The following is a 22,905-nucleotide window of genomic DNA, read 5'->3' as shown; positions in this document are numbered from 1 at the left end:
TAAGAAGGGCTAGAAACATACATTTGATTTGACATAGGCACGTGGGATAATACGTGTACTGAGTAATTGTTCTTCGAATTTAGCTATGACGCAATATAGTGTATCTATGTCCCCAATGAGCGTAGTTGTATTACTGTTCTCGAGACTCTCTCTGCCCTCCGCCTTCTGCTCTCAGGTCCTTCCTGCTGGCCCCGCCCCTTTGTTTTGTTCTCATCTGGAACGTGAACAGACCGCTTGTGTTTGAACAGGTAGCTAGCTAGAAGACGACTGAAAACTAAGAAAGGATTATGTTTACAATCCAACCGGTGAGTAAATCATTAGGTATCTACTAACGGCCAGAAGGGGGTCGTCCAAAAATATGTAATTAGCAAGTTGTTAGGTTTACATAACCGCTAATTTAGCTGGATAGCTTCTCTTCAGACTAGCTGTTGATTTTTTTTTTTAGCTTAGTAGCTAGCTAGCTAATTGCTCTTGTAAACAATGTTTTAAGCTGTAGTTCAAACTGAGTCGATATTCGAATAAAATTATTGTTTTCTGACTCGTAGCTACAGGCATATCGATTGTAGCTATAGGAAATCATCAACGAGTTACCGTTGTATTTTCTGTCTGTATTAGCCATGTTAGCTAACGTTAGCTACTTCTTCTTTAGGATTTGATTGGCGAATCGCATCCAACTTTTAGGGGCGCACGGCGCCACCTACTGTACTGGTGTGTGAGGCCATTCGGCCTACGTACGTTAATTGATATGGTAATACAACATTAGGGAAAAGGAAAATTGCCCTGCCAACTATTAGCCATCTATAAAGAATAACACCACCCCAATCCACTATTTGACCCTCTTCTAACTCTACTCCAGGCCAATGGTCTGAGAGAACTGAACACTACCACTCAACACTCTCTGTTTCCCCCACACTCTCCACCAGGTCTGAGAGAACAGACCACTCAACACTCTCCGTTTCCCCCACGCTCTCCTCCAGGTCTGCGTCGCACCAAACGGCGGCGGTTATAAACACTGGGAAACTTCAACTCATCCTCCTCAACACTTAATGCCAGCCCATGTATCACTCCTTTCAAAGATACCCTGCTCCATAGAGCAAAGCAAATCACATGTCCCTAATGGTGTGATCTGTAGCGCCCGCTCCCCCTGGGCTGAAGAAACACAGTAAATCATCACTTATCCTAGTTACTCTCAGCACCTCTTCTCCACCCAACCTGACATCACATATGGATCTGCCCCCCCCCAAAAAAAATGCAAGGATCCATTTTTCTCCACAAATCTCACTCCCACTGGGCCAGAATCATCCCACTGGGCCAGAATCATCCCTTTTCATCCTCTTGACGAGGCCCGAACTCGGCTGTCCTCGCCACAGGATAGCTTGTCGTAGCTGTTGGATCCTTCCAAATAAAAACAAGTATATGGGTCGCTGCAGCCCAATATGGCGACCGGAGTATGGGAGAGTGGGCGTGTCGGGAGGAGTGGGCGTGTCGGGAGGAGTGGGCGTGTCGGAAGGAGTGGGCGTGTCGGAAAGCGAATCAGCTAATTGGGCGGATTTGTTGCCACTCAAGAACGTTTTTGTGTGGCTGATTGGGCTGCACAGCGAATCGATAAGCCAGCGACCAGTGTTGTATCGGTCTGTCTGCCGACTTGAAGTGCTTCCTACTGGGTATCACAGCAACACCGGGACACAGGGCCCTTCGCGCCCTCTTGAGGAGCACTAATGTCCAGCAACGACCTGGGAAATAGCTACCTAGTAGCCAATAGCAGGGTGACAGTCACAGTAAGCACACGCATACAACCCATGAAGCAACAGTACACCCATCATAAATCATTTTCCTCAAAAATAAACAATCATCCGTTTTATAACTGAAAATGTATAATTATTTGTGTAAAACTAACCATGACTGTCTCATCCTCTGGCTTCAGAACAGAAGTCCAAACTCTCGCGGTATCTCAATGTACGGTTGTTGTTGTTGTTTTAAGAAACAGAAGGGGGGGAAAAACACAACTTTTATAGCGGAGCGCTTTCCACACACCCACCCCTTTCCACACACCCACCCCTTTCTACCCCCCCCCCCTTCTACACACCCCACCCTTTCCACACACCCACCCCTTTCCACACACCCACCCCTTTCCACACACCCACTCCTTTCAACACACCCACCCCTTTCTACCCCCCCCCTTCTACACACCCCACCCTTTCCACACACCCACCCCTTTCCACACCCCACCCTTTCCACACACCCACCCCTTTCCTTTCTACACACCCACCCCTTTCTACACACCCACCCCTTTCCACACACCCACCCCTTTCTACACACCCACCCCTTTCCTTTCTACACACCCACCCCTTTCTACACACCCACCCACCCCTTTCCTTTCTACACACCCACCCCTTTCTACACACCCACCCCTTTCTACACGCCCACCCCTTTCTACACGCCCACCCCTTTCTACACGCCCACCCCTTTCTACACGCCCACCCCTTTCCACACACCCACCCCTTTCCACACACCCACCCCTTTCCACACACCCACCCCTTTCTACACACCCACCCCTTTCCTTTCTACACACCCACCCCTTACTACACACCCACCCCTTTCTACACACCCACCCCTTTCCTTTCCACACACCCACCCCTTTCCACACACCCACCCCTTTCTACACACCCACTACTTTCTACACGCCCACCCCTTTCCACACACCCACCCCTTTCTACACGCCCACTTACTTTCCTTTCCACACACCCACCATTTCCACACGCCCACTACTTTCCTTTCGATATGCCCACTACTTTCCTTTCCACACACCCACTACTTTCCTTTCCACACGCCCACTACTTTCCTTTCCACACGCCCACCCCTTTCCGCACGCCCACTACTTTCCTTTCCACACGCCCACTACTTTCCTTTCCACACGCCCACTACTTTCCTTTCCACACGCCCACTACTTTCCTTTCCACACGCCCACTACTTTCCTTTCCACACGCCCACTACTTTCCCTTCCACACGCCCACCCCTTTCCACACGCCCACTACTTTCCGTTCCACACGCCCACTACTTTCCGTTCCACACGCCCACTACTTTCCTTTCCACACGCCCACCCCTTTCCTTTCCACACGCCCACCCCTTTCCTTTCCACACGCCCACCCCTTTCCACATGCCCACTACTTTCCTTTCCACACGCCCACTACTTTCCATTCCACACGCCCACTACTTTCCTTTCTACACGCCCACTACTTTCCTTTCCACACGCCCACTACTTTCCTTTCTACACGCCCACTACTTCCTTTCCACACGCCCACTACTTTCCTTTCCACACGCCCACTACTTTCCTTTCTACACGCCCACTACTTTCCTTTCTACACGCCCACTACTTTCCTTTCTACACGCCCACTACTTTCCTTTCTACACGCCCACTACTTTCCTTTCTACACGCCCACTACTTTCCTTTCTACACGCCCACTACTTTCCTTTCTACACGCCCACTACTTTCCTTTCCACACGCCCACTGCTTTCCTTTCCACACGCCCACTACTTTCCTTTCCACACGCCCACTACTTTCCTTTCTACACGCCCACTACTTCCTTTCTACACGCCCACTACTTTCCTTTCCACACGCCCACTACTTTCCTTTCTACACGCCCACTACTTTCTACACGCCCACTACTTTCCACACGCCCACTACTTTCCTTTCTACACGCCCACTACTTTCCTTTCTACACGGCCACTACTTTCCTTTCCACACGCCCACTACTTTCCTTTCTACACGCCCACTACTTTCCTTTCCACACGCCCACTACTTTCCTTTCTACACGCCCACTACTTTCTACACGCCCACTACTTTCCACACGGCCACTACTTTCCTTTCCACACGCCCACTACTTTCCTTTCTACACGCCCACTACTTTCCTTTCTACGCGGCCACTTACTTTCCTTTCTACACGCCCACTACTTTCGACACGCCCACCCCTTTCCTTTAAACTGATGGGCGATTCACAACATACAGTACCAGTCCACAATTTGGACACACCTACTCATTCCAGGATTTGTCTTTATTTTACTATTTTCTACATTGTAGAATAATAGATAAGACATCAAAACTATGAAATAACATATGGGATCATGTAGTAACCATAAAGTGTTAAACAAATCAAAATATATTTTATATTTGAGATTATTCAAAGTAGCCACTTAACATTCTCTCAACCAGCTTCATGAGGAATGCTATTCCAACAGTCTTAAAGAAGTTGCCCCCTATGCTGAGCACAAGGTGGCTGCTTTTTTTCTTCACTCTGCGGTCCAACTCATCCCAAACCATCTCAATTGGGTTTGAGGTCAGGTGATTGTAAACAAAATAAATGTAAACAAACACTGTATAGTCTCAAAATATAGTTAAAACTGTGTCATTTAGATTTCATGGATGGTCAGTCCTTGCATCTATAGCTCTGTCAATGAATTTGAGAGTGGTTAGATTTCTCCTGCCCCATCCCGCCACTTTTTATCAAAACAGGGGCGGGGTTCACACTTTGTTATTGTTTCAACTGCTGATCGGTACTTTAAGTAAAAAATGTAAGATTGACAATCTAATGTAGAAAATGTTTTGATTTGACAGACTCCACAAACAGAATGCCGCTACACATCTACATAGATGGTCAAAACGGTTGTTTCTTTTCTCTCACCATGTTCTCCTGTTTCCACAGGGGACCTCACAAGGAGATTCCACAGGTGACCTCACAAGGAGATTCCACAGGTGACCTCACAAGGAGATTCCACAGGTGACCTCACAAGGAGATTCCACAGGTGACCTCACAAGGAGATTCCACAGGTGACCTCACAAGGAGATTCCACAGGTGACCTCACAAGGAGATTCCACAGGTGACCTCACAAGGAGATTCCACAGGGGACCTCACAAGGAGATTCCACAGGGGACCTCACAGGGGACCTCACAAGGAGATTCCACAGGGGACCTCACAAGGAGATTCCACAGGGGACCTCACAAAGAGATTCCACAGGGGACCTCACAAAGAGATTCCACAGGGGACCTCACAAGGAGATTCTACAGGGGACCTCACAAGGAGATTCCACAGGTGACCTCACAAGGAGATTCCACAGGGGACCTCACAAGGAGATTCCACAGGTGACCTCACAAGGAGATTCCACAGGGGACCCCTTTCCTTTCTACACACCCACCCCTTTCCTTTCTACACGCCCACCCCTTTCTACACGCCCACCCCTTTCTACACGCCCACCCCTTTCTACACGCTCACCCCTTTCTACACGCCCACCCCTTTCTACACACCCACCCCTTTCCACACACCCACCCCTTTCCTTTCTACACACCCACCCCTTTCTACACACCCACCCCTTTCTACACACCCACCCCTTTCTACACACCCACCCCTTTCTACACACCCACCCCTTTCCACTCACCCACCCCTTTCTACACACCCACCCCTTTCCACACACCCACCCCTTTCTACACACCCACCCCTTTCTACACACCCACCCCTTTCTACAAACCCACCCCTTTCTACACACCCACCCCTTTCCTTTCCACACACCCACCCATTCTACACGCCCACCCCTTTCTACACACCCACCCCTTTCTACACACCCACCCCTTTCTACACACCCACCCCTTTCCTTTCTACACACCCACCCCTTTCTACACACCCACCCCTTTCTACACACCCACCCCTTTCCTTTCTACACACCCACCCCTTTCCTTTCTACACACCCACCCCTTTCCTTTCTACACACCCACCCCTTTCCTTTCTACACACCCACCCCTTTCCTTTCTACACGCCCACCCCTTTCTACACTCCCACCCCTTTCTACACGCCCACCCCTTTCTACACGCCCACCCCTTTCTACACGCCCACCCCTTTCCTTTCCACACACCCACCCCTTTCCTTTCTACACACCCACCCCTTTCCTTTCTACACACCCACCCCTTTCTACACACCCACCCCTTTCCTTTCCACACCCACCCCTTTCCTTTCCACACACCCACCCCTTTCCTTTCTACACACCCACCCCTTTCCTTTCTACACACCCACCCCTTTCTACACACCCACCCCTTTCTACACACCCACCCCTTTCTACACACCCACCCCTTTCTACACACCCACCCCTTTCTACACACCCACCCCTTTCCTTTCTACACACCCACCCCTTTCCACACACCCACCCCTTTCCACACACCCACCCCTTTCCACACACCCACCCCTTTCCACACACCCACCCCTTTCTACACACCCACCCCTTTCTACACACCCACCCCTTTCCACACACCCACCCCTTTCTACACACCCACCCCTTTCTACACACCCACCCCTTTACCAGTCCACAGTTTGGACACACCGACTCATTCAAGGGTTTTTCTTTATTTTACTATTTTCTACATTGTAGAATAATAATGAAGACATCAAAACTATTAAATAACACATATGGGATCATGTAGTAACCATAAAGTGTTAAACAAATCAAAATATATTTTATATTTGAGATTCTTCAAAGTAGCCACTTAACATTCTCTCAACCAGCTTCATGAGGAATGCTTTTCCAACAGTCTTAAAGAAGTTGCCCCCTATGCTGAGCACAAGGTGGCTGCTTTTTTTCTTCACTCTGCGGTCCAACTCATCCCAAACCATCTCAATTGGGTTTGAGGTCAGGTGATTGTTTGTAAACAAAATAAATGTAAACAAACACTGTATAGTCTCAAAATATAGTTAAAACTGTGTAATTTAGATTTCATGGATGGTCAGTCCTTGCATCTATAGCTCTGTCAATGAATTTGAGAGTGGTTAGATTTCTCCTGCCCCATCCCGCCACTTTTTATCAAAACAGGGGCGGGGTTCACACTTTGTTATTGTTTCAACTGCTGATCGGTACTTTAAGTAAAAAATGTAAGATTGACAATCTAATGTAGAAAATGTTTTGATTTGACAGACTCCACAAACAGAATGCCCGCTACACATCTACATAGATGGTCGGTTGTTTCTTTTCTCTCACCATGTTCTCCTGTTTCCACAGGTGACCTCACAAGGAGATTCCACAGGTGACCTCACAAAGAGATTCCACAGGTGACCTCACAAAGAGATTCCACAGGTGACCTCACAAGGAGATTCCACAGGGGACCTCACAAGGAGATTCCACAGGGGACCTCACAAGGAGATTCCACAGGTGACCTCACAAGGAGATTCCACAGGGGACCTCACAAGGAGATTCCACAAGGAGATTCCACAGGTGACCTCACAAGGAGATTCCACAGGGGACCTCACAAGGATATTCCACAGGTGACCTCACAAGGAGATTCCACAAGGGACCTCACAAGGAGATTCCACAAGGGACCTCACAAGGAGATTCCACAGGGGACCTCACAAGGAGATTCCACAGGGGACCTCACAAGGAGATTCCACAGGGGACCTCACAAGGAGATTCCACAGGGGACCTCACAAGGAGATTCCACAGGGGACCTCACAAGGAGATTCCACTGCTCTCGTGACAGGAAGAAGATCTGGTGTTATGACAACTCCAGATATGAGTTCTCTATTTTTTTACTTAACCAACAATGCAGTTTTAAGAAAAACGAGTGTCAAGGGCTTGTCAGTAAGCATTTCACTGTAAGGTTTCAACACATGTTGTATTTGGCACATGTGAAAATATAACATTTGATTTGACACAGGAGAGAGACACCTCACACTTGTTGCAGCTCCATTCAATAACCAGTTGTTATTGCTCCCTTTTACCAAGAAACGTTCAAACTCTGCGGGGACAAAATGAATCGAGAGGAGGGAGTGTTGATGGATGAAATCGAGAAGAGTTTATGGAATTTGACTGAGGCCAATTTACGTTACCTGTGTGAACATCATGGACATGATGGATCTGAACTTAAAGCAATGGATCACCGCTCGTTGCGGCGTAAAGTCATGGAGGAAATGTGGGACAATACGGACTCAATGAAATCAGAGGAGCAGGGAATGTCTTGGTTAGTCCAACTGAAAGAGGACATCCAAAGGATACTGGAGGATGCTAGCAGTGCACCCTCGAGTCCCCTCCAGGCTGAGGATGCTGTAGACTGTGATGAAGAGTGGAGCAGAGAGGGAGGGGCTGGGTTACCTAGCGACGGGTTGGAGGCGGAGTCCATGAGTCCCAGACAATCCAACGACGCTGCAGACTGCGACGTGGAGGACAAGGATTGGTTACCTAGCAACAGACTGGAGGCGGAGTTATCTCCAGAAAGGCACACACTAGAGCAAAGAGTGAGAGGCGTGAGTATTTATTGTCCCAGTCGGAAAGGGAGTATTTATTATCCCAGTCGGAAAGGGAGTATTTATTATCCCAGTCGGAAAGGGAGTATTTATTATCCCAGTAGGAAAGGGAGTATTTATTGTCCCAGTCGGAAAGGGAGTATTTATTATCCCAGTCGGAAAGGGAGTATTTAATGTCCCAGTCGGAAAGGGAGTATTTATTATCCCAGTCGGAAAGGGAGTATTTATTGTCCCAGTAGGAAAGGGAGTATTTAATGTCCCAGTCAGAAAGGGAGTATTTATTTTCCCAGTAAGAAAGGGAGTATTTAATGTCCCAGTCAGGAAGGGAGTATTTATTTATTGTCCCAGTCGGAAAGGGAGAATTTATTGTCCCAGTCAGAAAGGGAGTATTTAATGTCCCAGTCAGAAAGGGAGTATTTAATGTCCCAGTTGGAAAGGGAGTATTTAATGTCCCAGTCGGAAAGGGAGTATTTATTTATTTATTGTCCCAGTAGGAAAGGGAGTATTTATTATCCCAGTCGGAAAGGGAGTATTTATTATCCCAGTAGGAAAGGGAGTATTTATTATCCCAGTCGGAAAGGGAGTATTTATTGTCCCAGTCGGAAAGGGAGTATTTATTGTCCCAGTCGGAAAGGGAGTATTTATTATCCCAGTCGGAAAGGGAGTATTTATTATCCCAGTCGGAAAGGGAGTATTTATTATCCCAGTCGGAAAGGGAGCATTTATTATCCCAGTTGCAAAGGGAGTATTTATTTATTATCCCAGTCGGAAAGGGAGTATTTATTATCACAGTCAGAAAGGGAGTATTTATTGTCCCAGTCGGAAAGGGAGTATTTATTGTCCCAGTAGGAAAGGGAGTATTTATTGTCCCAGTAGGAAAGGGAGTATTTATTGTCCCAGTAGGAAAGGGAGTATTTATTATCCCAGTCAGAAAGGGAGTATTTATTGTCCCAGTCGGAAAGGGAGTATTTATTATCCCAGTCGGAAAGGGAGTATTTATTGTCCCAGTCGGAAAGGGAGTATTTATTATCCCAGTAGGAAAGGGAGTATTTATTGTCCCAGTCGGAAAGGGAGTATTTATTGTCCCAGCCGGAAAGGGAGTATTTATTATCCCAGTCGGAAAGGGAGTATTTATTATCCCAGTCAAAGTGTTTCTCAACAGTCCTTCATTGATTCCTCAACTTCCTTCTATAAAATATATTGGAGGAGAATATCTGAGGTTCCTCCTCTTGACCTTACGTAATCTGGGATGAGGGGAATTTAAAGACTTCAAAATTAATTGACAGGTAGAGGAGCATTTCCCATCCTGATTAATTCCGTCTCTATTTTTGTGATTTACAGGACACGTCTCTCCCGCCCCCCTCCACTCTCCTGAAGAACCTGTGTCGTGCTTCTCCAAGTACCGCCTTAATTTGGGGTCTGAAGAGGGTGTCTGTGCAGCTGATGGACTGCAGGAAAACACCGGGGCAGAAAACCTCCAAGAAAACCCACTCCTGTCCTCAAGGCGGGAAGAGTTTTGCCACAAAAGACATTCTGGAGCGACATCTGCTAACTCACACTGGAGAGAAACAGAAAAATATATGCGCTGAATGTGGAAAAGTATTCAGTACATTTTCCAGCCTTACCAGGCATCTGAAAACTCACACTGGAGAGAAATGTCATGTTTCTGAAACCACATGCTCTGAATGCGAAAAGACATTCAGTACACATTCAAGTCTTAGGAGACATCTGCTAACTCACACTGGAGAGAAACCGTACGTTTGTCCTCGTGGGAAGAATTTCAATGATCCAGGCAACTTAAAGAAACACATCTTTAGAACTCACTCAGGAGAACATTTTGAAGAGGAACCTTCCGAAAACAATGTTGGTTCCTCAGAACATGATGGGGCCGTGAAGAAACAAGTCCTTCATCCATGTGCTCACTGTGGTAAGAAGTTGTCAACCAAAACAAGACTAACGATTCACCTGAAGACCCACACTGGAGAGAAACCTCATGTCTGCCCCGACTGCGGGAAGAGCTTTGCTTTCCTTCCCTCCTTCACTAAACATCAGAAACTTTGTCATTCAGAGCACGGAGGAGTGAAACGGCACGAATGTTCAGTGTGTGGGAAAGTCTTTAATCAACCAGGAGCCTTGAGGTCCCATCAAAGAACCCACACTGGAGAGAAACCCCACCTCTGCTCCGACTGTGGGAAGAGTTTCTGTTTTCGTTCGTCTCTGAGAAGACATCAGGTACTCCACGCAGGAGACAGTGCGAAGCCCCACGTGTGCTCTGTCTGTGGGAAAGGCTTCAGAGATTCTGGATACTTAAAAAAACATCAATCCATCCATTCAGGAGAGAAACCTCACCTCTGCTCCAATTGCGGAAAAACTTTCACGTCCTTCCTTAGCTTAACAAATCATTCCAAATCACATCGTCTAGATGGAAACCAATTCCAATGCCCTGAATGTAAGCGCCATTTCCCAACAAAGGAAAGGCTGACAAGCCACCGGAGGACGCATACTGGTGAAAAACCGTTCTGCTGCTCCCAATGCCACAAGCGCTTCTCTCATTCAAATAGTTATCAAAGGCACCTTCGTATGCACTCCGGTGAAAAACCCTTTGTGTGTCCTCTCTGTGGGAAGCGATTTAATGACTCTTCAAACCTTAGAACACATGTTAGAAGACATAAAGGAGAAAAGGTAGGAAAGACACAGGTCTCTGAGCCTTGCCCTCACTGTGGGAAGAGGCTGGCTTCTAAGGCAGGGTTAGAGACCCACCTGCGGATCCACACTGGAGAGAAACCTCACCTCTGTGCCAACTGCGGCAAGCGATTTACCTTCCTCTCCGCCTTGAGAAGACATCAGAAAACGCAGCACAGAGAGCAAGTAGCGAAGCCGCACGTCTGTTCTGTCTGTGGGAAAGGCTTTGTGGAGTCTGGAGCGCTGAAGAAACATGTGGTGACCCACGAGGAGAAACAGCACCTTTGCTCCGATTGCGGGAAGAGTTTTAGGGTACTTCAGGCCTTGTCGATTCATCAGAGAACCAAGCATCAGAAAACAAATGAGCAAGTAAGAGAAAACAATTCATACCTCTGTCTTACTTGCGGCCAGGAATTCAATTCGAAGCATAGATTGGTAATCCACGAGAGAAAGCACACAGGAGAGAAACCTTACCAATGCTCTCTGTGTGGCAGGTGCTTCGCTGATAAGACTAACATGAGACGTCACCAGACAGTGCACACAGGAGAGAAACCATTCCAATGCTCCGTCTGCGACATGAAGTTCTCTCAAGTCGCCTCTTTAATACGGCACCGGCTAATACACTCGGGTCACAAACCGCACCACTGCACTTACTGCGACAAGAGTTTCTCTCAGTCGAACACGCTGAAAACGCACATACTAACCCACACCGGAGAGAAACCGTACCAGTGCCCCGACTGTGGGAAGGGTTTCACTGAAAAGAAAGTCATTAAGAAACACCAACGCGACACACACGGGACAGGAGCACACAGCAACACGCTGCTTTCTCATAGAGATTGAGTCAAGACCGGAGACCCAAAACTAGAAGGCACACGGGAGCGACAGCGCCCCTTATTGTTTCATTTTGATCTGAAGGTTTGAGAATGTTTTAAAATAAACATGTGCTTTTGAAAATAATGGTTTTTTTTTTTCTCCACTTGGCCCCAATTGTGAGTCTGGTTTGGATACAGTCATGAATTTGAGCTCAGAACATTTTCTGGTCTTGAATGGTGATGTTTATTTTCGTATGTTTAGCTGTATAGATGAATCCTCTGGAAGCTAAAGTGGTTTCAAGTGGATAGAAACATGGATTTATATATTGATATTTCAATAATGCTATTGCATTAATTTGCTGGTTTTGGCAAATTGCTCAATCATAAACATTCTAAACAAACTAGTGAAAATCGCCAGCAAACTGAACACTCCTTTCTGAGATGTATCATCATTACATGGGCTATTACCCAAAGTGGATCAAACAGATCATTCATGTGTATTAACTCAAATCATCCTACTGAGTAATGTTATGTTTTATTTAGCCACGATGCAATGTAAACCGTATCCATGTCCTCAATGAGGATATTATCATTCGTTGTCTCATCTCTCACCTCTTTTAAATGTGATAGGAAAGCATCCAACAGGAAGATGTGGTTACGGTGTGGTCAGTAGGAGAGAGACTGATACACTGTGGTCAGTAGGAGAGAGACTGATGCAGTGTGGTCAGTAGGAGAGAGACTTATACACTGTGGTCAGTAGGAGAGAGACTGATGCAGTGTGGTCAGTAGGAGAGAGACTGATACAGTGTGGTCAGTAGGAGAGAGACTGATACAGTGTGGTCAGTAGGAGAGAGACTGATACACTGTGGTCAGTAGGAGAGAGACTGATACACTGTGGTCAGTAGGAGAGAGACTGATGCAGTATGGTCAGTAGGAGAGAGACTGATACAGTGTTGTCAGTAGGAGAGAGAAGGAGAGAGACTAATACAGTGTGGTCAGTAGGAGAGAGACTGATGCAGTGTGGTCAGCAGGAAAGAGACTGATACGGTGTGGTCAGTAGGAGAGAGACTGATACAGTGTCGTCAGTAGGAGAGAGACTGATACACTGTGGTCAGTAGGAGAGAGACTGATGCAGTGTGGTCAGCAGGAAAGAGACTGATACGGTGTGGTCAGTAGGAGAGAGACTGATACAGTGTCGTCAGTAGGAGAGAGAAGGAGAGAGACTGATACAGTGTAGTCAGTAGGAGAGAGACTGATACAGTGTGGTCAGTAGAAGAGAGACTGATACAGTGTGGTCAGTAGGAGAGAGACTGATACGGTGTGGTCAGTAGGAGAGAGACTGATACGATGTGGTCAGTAGGAGAGAGACTGATACGGTGTGGTCAGTAGGAGAGAGACTGATACGGTGTGGTCAGTAGGAGAGAGACTGGAAAGATTGGAGACTGTATCTAACGATGTTCTGGGCCACTTGGATGGGGGGTGGGCACTCTTGGATGGGGGTGGAGCCCACTTGGATGGGGGCCACTTGGATGGGGGCCACTTGGGTGGGGGGTGGGGGCCACTTGGGTGGGGGGTGGGGGCCACTTGGGTGGGGGCCACTTGGGTGGGGGGTGGGGGCCACAAACAATCTGAACATCATAAAGGGTTCCAGAGTGGCTCAAGGGTCTGCATACCCTCATCCATACCCCCCCTGCTGCAATTCTACACATCTTGACATGGGACAGAGAGAAGATTTTGCAATTTGATATCTAATTACATGGAATTCTACTCATTTTGCTATGGGACAGAGAAAACCACTTGCCGTTTTACAGCAAATTTCCTTCTACACATTTTACTATAGGGTGGAGATAAATGTTTGCTGTTTTTAATATAATATTTGAGTGACTAACAAAATCAATGGGGGGCCCAGCGGTCGGTAATTGACCCACGATTACAAGAAGTTTATATAGCTGGTTAGACTAATTTACTGATCTAAAAAATGTAAGCTGACATGGGCTAATTGGGGGACTGACATAACGAGAGAAAAACTGCAGAGTTTATAAAATATCTATAAAATATTGAAATGTCACCTTGTGTATTCTACTACTCTAACTCTCAACAGTAAGTTGATACCCCGATACTCCCTACATGTGAAGCTAGGTAAGGTATGCATTCACCTCCCTACATGTGAAGCTAGGTAAGGTATGCATTCACCTCCCTACATGTGAAGCTAGGCTAGGTAAGGTATGCATTCACCTCCCTACATGTGAAGCTAGGCTAGGTAAGGTATGCATTCACCTCCCTACATGTGAAGCTAGGTAAGGTAAGGTATGCATTCACCTCCCTACATGTGAAGCTAGGTAAGGTATGCATTCACCTCCCTACATGTGAAGCTAGGCTAGGTAAGGTATGCATTCACCTCCCTACATGTGAAGCTAGGTAAGGTAAGGTATGCATTCACCTCCCTACATGTGAAGCTAGGCTAGGTAAGGTATGCATTCACCTCCCTACATGTGAAGCTAGGTAAGGTATGCATTCACCTCCCTACATGTGAAGCTAGGTTAGGTAAGGTATGCATTCACCTCCCTACATGTGAAGCTAGGCTAGGTAAGGTATACATTCACCTCCCTACATGTGAAGCTAGGCTAGGTAAGGTATCCATTCACCTCCCTACATGTGAAGCTAGGCTAGGTAAGGTATACATTGAGAATGTTTGTTGTCAGTCGAGAGAACCGGGGACGATGTGTGTGGAAAAAGGTGTATTTTATGTTCGTTGCCCCAGTAAATAATTGTACAGCACAAGAATAAAAAAAACTGGACATATTGTGGCTGCAGCAGAAAAGTTGCTGGGTTCGCGAGAGTTCATAGCTGAAGACCTAAAAATGCTACTGGCAGGTACGGAAGATTTTCCACCCTCCCAGGTTCCTGAGCCTCAGTAGGGATTGGCTTTGCTGTTTTTAACAGAATAAAATAGGATGTTTTTGTTCAGTTTTTTGTTGTTGCCGTTCGTTGGTAGTCTGTGTGGATTTCTCCCCACCCCCCCAACTCCCACAATGCTCCTGTTTTGTGAGATCTTTTTGTTTTCATCCCACACAGTAGGTGGTGGCGTGCACCTCTGTTTGTTTGCGGACCGCCATAATACCATAGAAGAAGAAAAGCTAGCTACAAGACAACAGCGTTAAAATCGAGCTGGTGAGTAAAGCATCTACCAATAAAGGGGTCATCCACATGATGTATTTGGTAGCTAGGTTTACATAACTGTTGACACAAGATGGCGCCAGCAGACATGGTCAACCTAGCTCATAGTTGGCTATTTTATTTATTTAACCAGGAAAAGCTATGAGCTTCTAACTTTGCAATATTTTTTTTGTGTGTGTGTGTTATTTGTAACATTATTTGCTCAGAACATTTTTTTTGTATTATTATCTACAGCCGAAAATAACTTTGGGATATTAGATGAGCATGAATTTGACTTCTTGACCTGGATTCTTTTCTGAGACAGGTAATTATTTTCATCCCGGGAGCTGCACCAAAACACTGACGCCGGAGAAGAAGGACACAGACACAGGTGGCGTGCATACCATCCACCGCTTCAGAGTACATTACTCGTTAACGTTCAGTCCCTGGACAATAAAGTAGACAAGCTCAGGGCGAGGATCTCCTTCCAGAGAGACATCAGGGACTGTAACATACTCTGTTTTACGGAATAGTGTCTCTCTCTGGATATATTGTCTCCATCGCTCCGACAGGAAGAAAGAATTCCCCAGGAAAAATCTAATCACATTTTATTGGTCACATATTCAGCAGACGTTATTGTGGGTGTAGCGAAATGCTTGTGTTCCTAGCTCCAACAGTGTAGTAATATCTAACAGTAATACACATGAATCTAAAAGTAAAAGAGCAAGATGTATATGTGATGTATAGATATTATGGACAGTATGTGGAAAGAACATTTTGTATATCTGTAGAATTCGTAGGATAGAATAGTATATGTACAGCAATAGTTGAATAGAATACCGTAGAATACCGTAGAATACCGTAGAATACCGTAGAATACCGTATGTATGAAATGAGTTTTCTCTTATTAAAAATGAGGCGGAAGGGTTTGTTTCATGATTTACAACTCATGGGGGCGGCAGGGTAGCCTAGTGGTTAGAGCGTTGGACGTAGTACCTTTAAAGGTTGCAAGTTCAAATCCCCGAGCTGACAAGGTACAAATCTGTCGTTCTGTCCCTGAACAAGGCAGTTAACACACCGTTCCTAGGCCGTCATTGAAAATAAGAATTTGTTCTTAACTGACTTGCCTAGTTAAATAAAGGAGTTGTTGTTACATGGTGTGATTGTACAGGAACTCAAGTGCTTCTGAAATACCTCACCATCACATACCGACTGCATCACTTAATGAAAATGGTTTTATTTGCCCCCCTCCCCGAGCCGACGCCGCAACGACTCTCAAGGAACGACACTGGACTATTTGAAAACTGGAAAGCGCGTATCCTGAGGCCGCGTTCATTGTTGCTAGGGACCCTTTAACAGGCAGGCAGCTCAAACCTGCAGTTGAGATCATTTGAACAGCACCTTTTTTATTAAATTAAACATATGCATTTTGTTTGTCATATTTTATCATCTCAAACAAACAATGCTATTTATCAGACTCAGATATTTTTAAAACACCCCATGGTTGAAAACCAGGAAGTGAACGTGAGCAAAACCAAACCTCATTTACCACAAATGTTTTTGTACTAATTGTGTATGTATAAAGAAGGGAAATGACAAGGTTGTAATGTAATTTAAGGATGATTAAATTAAAATTGTAAAACAACTCTTTAAAAATATGATCTGCCAGGTGGTTGAGTTGCCCATTAAAGGAATGCTATTAAGTCAAAACTAGTGATAATGGGACAACGGAGAAATATCGTTATGGGATGTTTTGGTCTGTGCAAAGTTCAAAAATCCTTTCAAATCCAAATATTTACAGTCTCCCTGTTATCTTCAGTATGTTTCACAATATCATTCAGTACATGTCATTTTACTGGTAATCTAAGCATATATATATATATATACAATGCATTCGGAAAGTATTCAGACCCCTTGATTTTCTCCACATTGTGTTACATTATGTGTTACATTACCTTATTATAAAATGGATTGAATAAATTGTTTTCCTTATCAATCTACACACAATACCCCATAATGACATCACAATACCCCATAATGACTAAGCAAAAACAGAAATACAGTATTTACATACGTATTAAGACCCTTTGCTATGAGACTCTAAATTGAGCTCGGGGTGCATCCTGTTTCCATTGCTCGTCCTTCAGATGTATCTACAACTTGATTGGAGTCCACCTGTGGTCACAAGGTGGATTGGGGAAGGGAACCAAAAAATGTCTGCAGCACTGAAGGTCCCCAAGAACACAGTGGCCTCCATCATTCTTAAATGGAAGAAGTTTGGAACCACCAAGACTCTTCCTAAAGCTGGTCGTCCAGCCAAACTGAGCAATTGGGGGAGAAGGGCGTTGGTCAGGGAGGTGACAAAGGAACCTGATGGTCACTCTGACAGAGCTCCAGAGTTCCTCTGTGGAAGATGGGAGAAACTTTCAGAAGGACAACCATCTCTGCAGCACTCTGCTAAATCAGGCCTTTATGGTGGAGTGGCCAGACAGAAGCAGCTCCTCAGTAAAAAGGCACATGACAGACAAAAGGCAACGAGATTATCTTGTCTGATGAAACCAAGAATGAACTCTTTGGCTTAAATGCCAAGTATTACGTCTGGAGGAAACCTGGCACCATCCCTACGGTGAAGCATGAGGGTGGCAGCATCATGCTGTGGGCAAGTTTTTCAGCGGCAGGGACTGGTAGACTAGTCAGGCTCGAGGCAAAGTACAGAGAGATCCTTGATGAAAACCTGCTCCAGAGCACTCATGAGCTCAGACTGGGGCGAAGGTTCACCTTCCAACCGGACAACGACCCTGAGCGCGCAGCCAAGACAACGCAGGAGTGGTCCTAGTACCCCTGGTTGAGAACCACTGCTCTCCTCTCATGTCATGTCCTTTCTCAGCCTCCGTACTTTGTTGTCCCCGCCCCTTTGTTTCTTTTCTCCTCGAACGTGAACAGGTCGCGTTTGAAAAGCTAGCTAGCTAATATTACACTGCTAAATACAGGGAAATATTTTTTCTTAAATCGAGCTGGTAAGTTAAGTATTAGGTATCTACCAACAGTCATAAAGGTCGTCTAAACGTTGTAATTAGTTGATAGGTTTGTATAACCGTTAGCTTGGCTAGCTACCTGCTCTGTTTAGCTTGGTAGCTAGCTAATTGCTCCTGCTAACTAATTTGAAGCTGTGCTCAAATTGAGTCGATATGATAATACAAGTATTGTTTTCTGCTGACTGGTAGCTAGCTACATGCAGATCGATTGTAGCTGTGCATAATCAATTAGTTAACTGTTGTACTTGGATGTTCCTCTTTTCTTAGCCTGTTAGCTAGCGGAATAATGCTTCCGGGTTGGATCCTTCAAAATAAAATCCCTCATGGGAACATTGGAATGTCATTAAATCGGTAAATAAATGTGTCACTGATATTGTTCTATTAACTAAAGATACAAATTCATTATACAAAAAGGTACATATTTGACACACTTGACAAAAATAGAATCGAAATATACATGTAGATATTGAATGGTACAAACAGTTGTTTCACTCCATATCCTCCTATGTACACAGGTGACCTATACACGATCTGGTGTTATGAGACTCCAGTTGTAGAAGACTTGTGAATAAACACAGCCCTCTTGGCACAAACTGATTGAATCGGCGTTGTTTTCACATCATTTTAATTAAATTACTTTGAACCAGCATGGAATAGACCTTGAATTGACGTCTGTGCCCAGCGGGAGGAGAGACACATCAAACTTGTGACAGCTCCATTCAATAACTAGGTTTTTATGTATTATTGCTGTTTTTTTTACCAAGAAACATTCTAACTCGACAGACAATATGAGTCAAAAGAAGGGAACATTGATGGATGAAATCGAAAAGAGTTTATGGAATTTAACTGAGGACAATTTACGCTCCCTTTGTGAACGTTATGGCCAAGATGCATCCGAAGTTAAAGGAATCGATCACCGCTCGTTGCGGCGTAAAATCATGGAGGAAATGTGGGACAATACTGATTCAATGAAATCGGTGGAGCAGGGAATGTCTTGGTTAGTTCAACTGAAGGAGGACATCAGAAGGATGCTGGAGGATGCTAGTGGTGCACCCGTGAGTCCCAGCAAAGCCGATGAAGATGATCCTGTAGACTGCGATGGAGAGGGAGGGGCTGGGTTACCTAGCAACAGGTTGGAGGTGGAGCCCATGAGTCCCAGCCAATCTGATGATGATAATGACGCTGCAGACTGTGACGCAGGGGACACGGATTGGTTGCCTAACAATGGGCTGGAGGCAGACTCCACGAGTCCCAGCCAGTCCGATGATTGTGATGCTGCAGACTGCGATGAAGAATTGGACAGGGAGGTCAGGGATGGGCTGGAGGTGGAGGTATCTCCAGAGAAGCATACACCAGAACAGAAAGTGAGTATTTATTTTTCCAGTCCAAAAGTGAGTATTTATTTTTCACAGTCAAAAAGTGAGTATTTAGTTTGTTTCTCAATGCTTTCATTGATTCCTGCAAGGCCTTGGGAGAATATTGGATGTTCTTCCTCTTAGACGTTCTCCTTTATTGAGGAGGAGGAGGTTGAGTAATTGAGGATGAGAAGAATTGAAAGACTTCAAAGTTCATTGACAGGTAGGAGAGGGTTTCCCATCCTGATTAATTTAGTCTCTTTTTGTGATTTCTAGGACAAACGTCGCCCACCGAAGACCCTGTGTCGTGCCTCTCCCGGTACCGCCTTAATTTGGGGTCTGAAGAGGGTGTCTGTGCAGCTGATGGACTGCAGGAAACCACCGGGGCAGAAAACCTCCAAGAAAACCCACTCCTGTGCTCAGTGTGGGAAGAGTCTTGCCACAAAAGACATTCTGGAGCGACATCTGCTAACTCACACTGGAGAGAAACAGAAAAATATATGCGCTGAATGTGGAAAAGTATTCAGTACATTTTCCAGCCTTACCAGGCATCTGAAAACTCATACTGGAGAGAAATGTCATGTTTCTGAAACCACATGCTCTGAATGCGGAAAGACATTCAGTACACATTCCAGTCTTAGGAGACATCTGCTAACTCACACTGGAGAGAAACCGTACGTTTGCCATCGTTGTAAGAAAGGTTTCAATGATCCAGGAAACTTGAAGAAACACATCAGGAGAGCTCACCCAGGAGAGATGTTGGGTGTGGAGAGGCTCTACCGTGAACCATGTCCTCACTGTGGGGAGAAGTTTCCCACAAAGAAGGCTTTGGAGGAGCACCTGGTAACCCACACAGGAGAGAAACCTCACCAGTGCTCTGACTGCGGGAAGGGATTCAAGGAATTGTCTAGTCTTAAGAGGCATCTGAGAACTCATACTGGGGAGAAACCATACATTTGCCCTCGTTGTGGCAAGCCTTTTAATGATCCAGGAAACTTGAAGAAACACATGAAAAGAACTCACTCCGGAGAGCATTCCAAAGAGAAACCTTCCGAAAACAATGTTGGTTCTTCAGAACAGGAGGAGACCGTAAAGAAGCCAGTCCTTCATCCATGTTCTCACTGTGGGAAGAAGTTGTCAACCAAGACAAGACTAAACATTCACCTGAAGACCCACACTGTAGAGAAACCTCACGTCTGCCCCGACTGTGGGAAGAGCTTTGCTTTCCGTCCCTCCTTGACCAAACATCAGAAACTTAGTCATGCAGAGCACGGAGGAGTGAAACGGCACGAATGTTCAGTGTGTGGGAAAGTCTTTAATCAACCAGGAGCCTTGAGGTCCCATCAAAGAACCCACACTGGAGAGAAACCTCACCTCTGTGCTGACTGTGGGAAGAGTTTCTCTTTTCAGTCGTCTCTGAAAAGACATCAGGCACTTCACGCAGCAGGTAGTGCGAAGCCCCACATGTGCTCTGTCTGTGGGAAAGGCTTTAGAGATTCTGGATACTTAATAAAACATCAAGCCATCCATTCGGAAGAGAAACCTCACCTCTGTTCTGATTGTGGAAAGACTTTTGCATCCTTATTTACCTTAACGAATCATTCCAAATTGCATCGTTTAAACAGAGACCAATTCCAATGCCCTGAATGCAAGCGCCATTTCCCAACAAAGGAAAGGCTGACAAGCCACCAGAGAACGCATACCGGGGAGAAACCATTTCGCTGCTCCCAATGCCACAAACGCTTCTCTCACTCAAGTAGTTATCAAAGGCACCTTCGTATGCACACTGGGGAGAAACCCTTCATTTGCCCCCTTTGCGGGAAGCAATTTAACGACTCTTCGAATCTTAGAACACATGTTAGAAGACATAAAGGAGAGAAGGTAGGCAAGACACAGGTCTCTGAGCCATGCCCTGAATGTGGGAAGAGGCTGGCTTCTAAGGCAGGGTTAGAGACTCACCTGCGGACCCACACTGGAGAGAAACCTCACCTCTGCGCCGACTGCGGCAAGAGCTTCGGCTTCCACTCAGCTTTGAGAAGACATCAGAAAACGCAGCACGGAGAGCAAGTAGCGAAGCCGCACGTCTGCTCTGTCTGTGGAAAAGGTTTCATGGAATCTGGAGCGCTGAAGAAACATGTGGTGACCCACGAGGAGAAACAGCACCTCTGCCCCGACTGCGGGAAGACCTTCAGGGTGGTTCAGGCCTTGTCAAATCATCAGAGAACCAAGCATCAAAAAACGAACAAGGAAGTAAGAGAGAAGAATCCGTTCCTGTGCCTTACTTGCGGCCAGGAATTCAATTCAAAGCATAGATTGGTAATCCACGAGCGAAAGCACACAGGAGAGAAGCCTTACCAATGCTCCCATTGCGACAAACGCTTCACTGAGAAGTCATACATGAAACGTCACCAGACGGTGCACACGGGAGATAAACCTTTCCAATGCTCCGTCTGCGACATGAAGTTTTCGCATGGTGCATCTTTAATACGGCACCGCCTCATACACTCAGGTGAGAAACCGTACCACTGCACTTACTGCGACAAGAGTTTCTCTCAGTCAAATACGCTGAAAACACACATACTAACGCACACCGGAGAGAAACCGTACCAGTGCCCCGACTGCGGGAAGCGTTTCACTGAAAAGAAAGCCATGAAGAAACACCAGCGCAACACACACGGAACAGAGACACACAGCAACACACACGGGTCAGGGGCACACAACTCTGCTTTCTCTTTGCCTGGTAAAAAACAGAGATTGAGTCAAGACCGGAGCCCTCGAGCAAAGCCGTACCAATGCCCTGACTGTGGCAAGTGTTTCTCAGAGAAAAGAGCTCTTACGAAACACCAGAAGACACACCGGAGAGACAGCGCCCCCTATTGGTCCGGTATACTGCAGCGATGGAGTCAAGACCCGCAACACTCTAATACTGACTCAGACTCTGACCAAGACCAAGACTGGACCTCTTTATAAAGACTCAGACCAAGCCTGGACCTCTTTATAAAGACTCAGATCAAGACTGGAGAGACTCAGACCTCTTCATAAAGACTCAGACCAAGCCTGGAATACTAAGACCAAGACCAGACCTCTTTATAAAGACTCAGACCAAGACAAAGATCATTTGGTTGAAAACACCAAGATGATGAGATCAACACTCCATCTTCGGTATAAACAAGCTGAGGGATGGGAATGGGGAAAACCAACCTCAAATTCATAGACATGGCAACAGAAGGCTAAGGGATGGGAATGGGGGAAAACAACCTCAAATTCATAGACATGGCAACAGAAAGCTGCCCATAGCATTTTACACAGCTACCGTTTACAACCAATGGATTTAAAAATTGATTAATTTATTGATTGACTGTTCTTTGTCCTTCAAGATAACATTTCCACAACTCTTTAGTTACACACCAAGAAACAAGCGCCCCTCCACCACACACATACCTAAGAGACTCAATGAACTTACAGTATATTGACATGTTTCACAGTGGTGTATAGCAAATCATTTTTTTTGTTCTACATTTTTAGGGCTCTATTTCGATCAGATCCACTTTAGTGGTGTCGGAGGTAGAACTGCACTAGAGCTGTCAAATCC

The 22,905-nt window shown here is 45.8% G+C and overlaps 2 protein-coding genes across 6 annotated transcripts; both read left to right on the top strand.

Annotated features, from left to right (window-relative positions):
• Window positions 1–201: 201 nt before the first annotated feature.
• On the top strand, window positions 202–11,912 carry LOC110485349 (zinc finger protein 271). 3 transcript variants are annotated; one of them, XM_036948752.1, is made up of 4 exons: window positions 202–305; window positions 5,063–5,137; window positions 7,111–8,273; window positions 9,615–11,912. In XM_036948752.1, exons 3-4 carry the CDS (start codon window positions 7,782–7,784, stop codon window positions 11,793–11,795), a joined length of 2,673 nt encoding a protein of 890 aa, XP_036804647.1. In that variant the 5' UTR covers window positions 202–305; window positions 5,063–5,137; window positions 7,111–7,781; the 3' UTR covers window positions 11,796–11,912. The 3 variants fall into 3 exon arrangements, with proteins under 3 accessions (XP_036804647.1, XP_036804646.1, XP_036804645.1); XM_036948751.1 differs by having other exon boundaries at window positions 203–305; window positions 4,938–5,137; XM_036948750.1 differs by having other exon boundaries at window positions 219–305; window positions 4,701–5,137.
• A 5,904-nt stretch (window positions 11,913–17,816) lies between these two features.
• LOC110518919 (zinc finger protein 420) lies at window positions 17,817–22,813 on the top strand. Of its 3 annotated transcripts, XM_036948748.1 has the most exons (4): window positions 17,831–17,940; window positions 18,226–18,309; window positions 18,474–19,322; window positions 19,590–22,813. In XM_036948748.1, the coding sequence occupies exons 3-4, from the start codon at window positions 18,747–18,749 to the stop codon at window positions 22,281–22,283; spliced, it is 3,270 nt and encodes a 1,089-aa protein (XP_036804643.1). In that variant the 5' UTR covers window positions 17,831–17,940; window positions 18,226–18,309; window positions 18,474–18,746; the 3' UTR covers window positions 22,284–22,813. The 3 variants fall into 3 exon arrangements, with proteins under 3 accessions (XP_036804644.1, XP_036804642.1, XP_036804643.1); XM_036948749.1 differs by lacking the exon at window positions 18,226–18,309 and having other exon boundaries at window positions 17,817–17,944; XM_036948747.1 differs by lacking the exon at window positions 18,226–18,309 and having other exon boundaries at window positions 17,822–17,940.
• Window positions 22,814–22,905: the final 92 nt, after the last annotated feature.

Source organism: Oncorhynchus mykiss, chromosome 17 (assembly GCF_013265735.2).
Source record: "Oncorhynchus mykiss isolate Arlee chromosome 17, USDA_OmykA_1.1, whole genome shotgun sequence".
NCBI lineage: Eukaryota > Metazoa > Chordata > Actinopteri > Salmoniformes > Salmonidae > Oncorhynchus > Oncorhynchus mykiss.
Note: the sequence above shows the minus strand (reverse complement) of the source record. Positions and strands in the feature narration are given on the sequence as shown.

Coding starts and splice junctions, on each gene's coding strand:
- LOC110518919 (XM_036948749.1), top strand. CDS start 18,747: ATGAGTCAAAAGAAGGGAACATTGATGGATGAAATCGAAAAGAGTTTA. Junction 19,323..19,589: donor AGCATACACCAGAACAGAAA/GTGAGTATTTAT, acceptor TGTGATTTCTAG/GACAAACGTCGCCCACCGAA.
- LOC110485349 (XM_036948752.1), top strand. CDS start 7,782: ATGAATCGAGAGGAGGGAGTGTTGATGGATGAAATCGAGAAGAGTTTA. Junction 8,274..9,614: donor TAGAGCAAAGAGTGAGAGGC/GTGAGTATTTAT, acceptor TGTGATTTACAG/GACACGTCTCTCCCGCCCCC.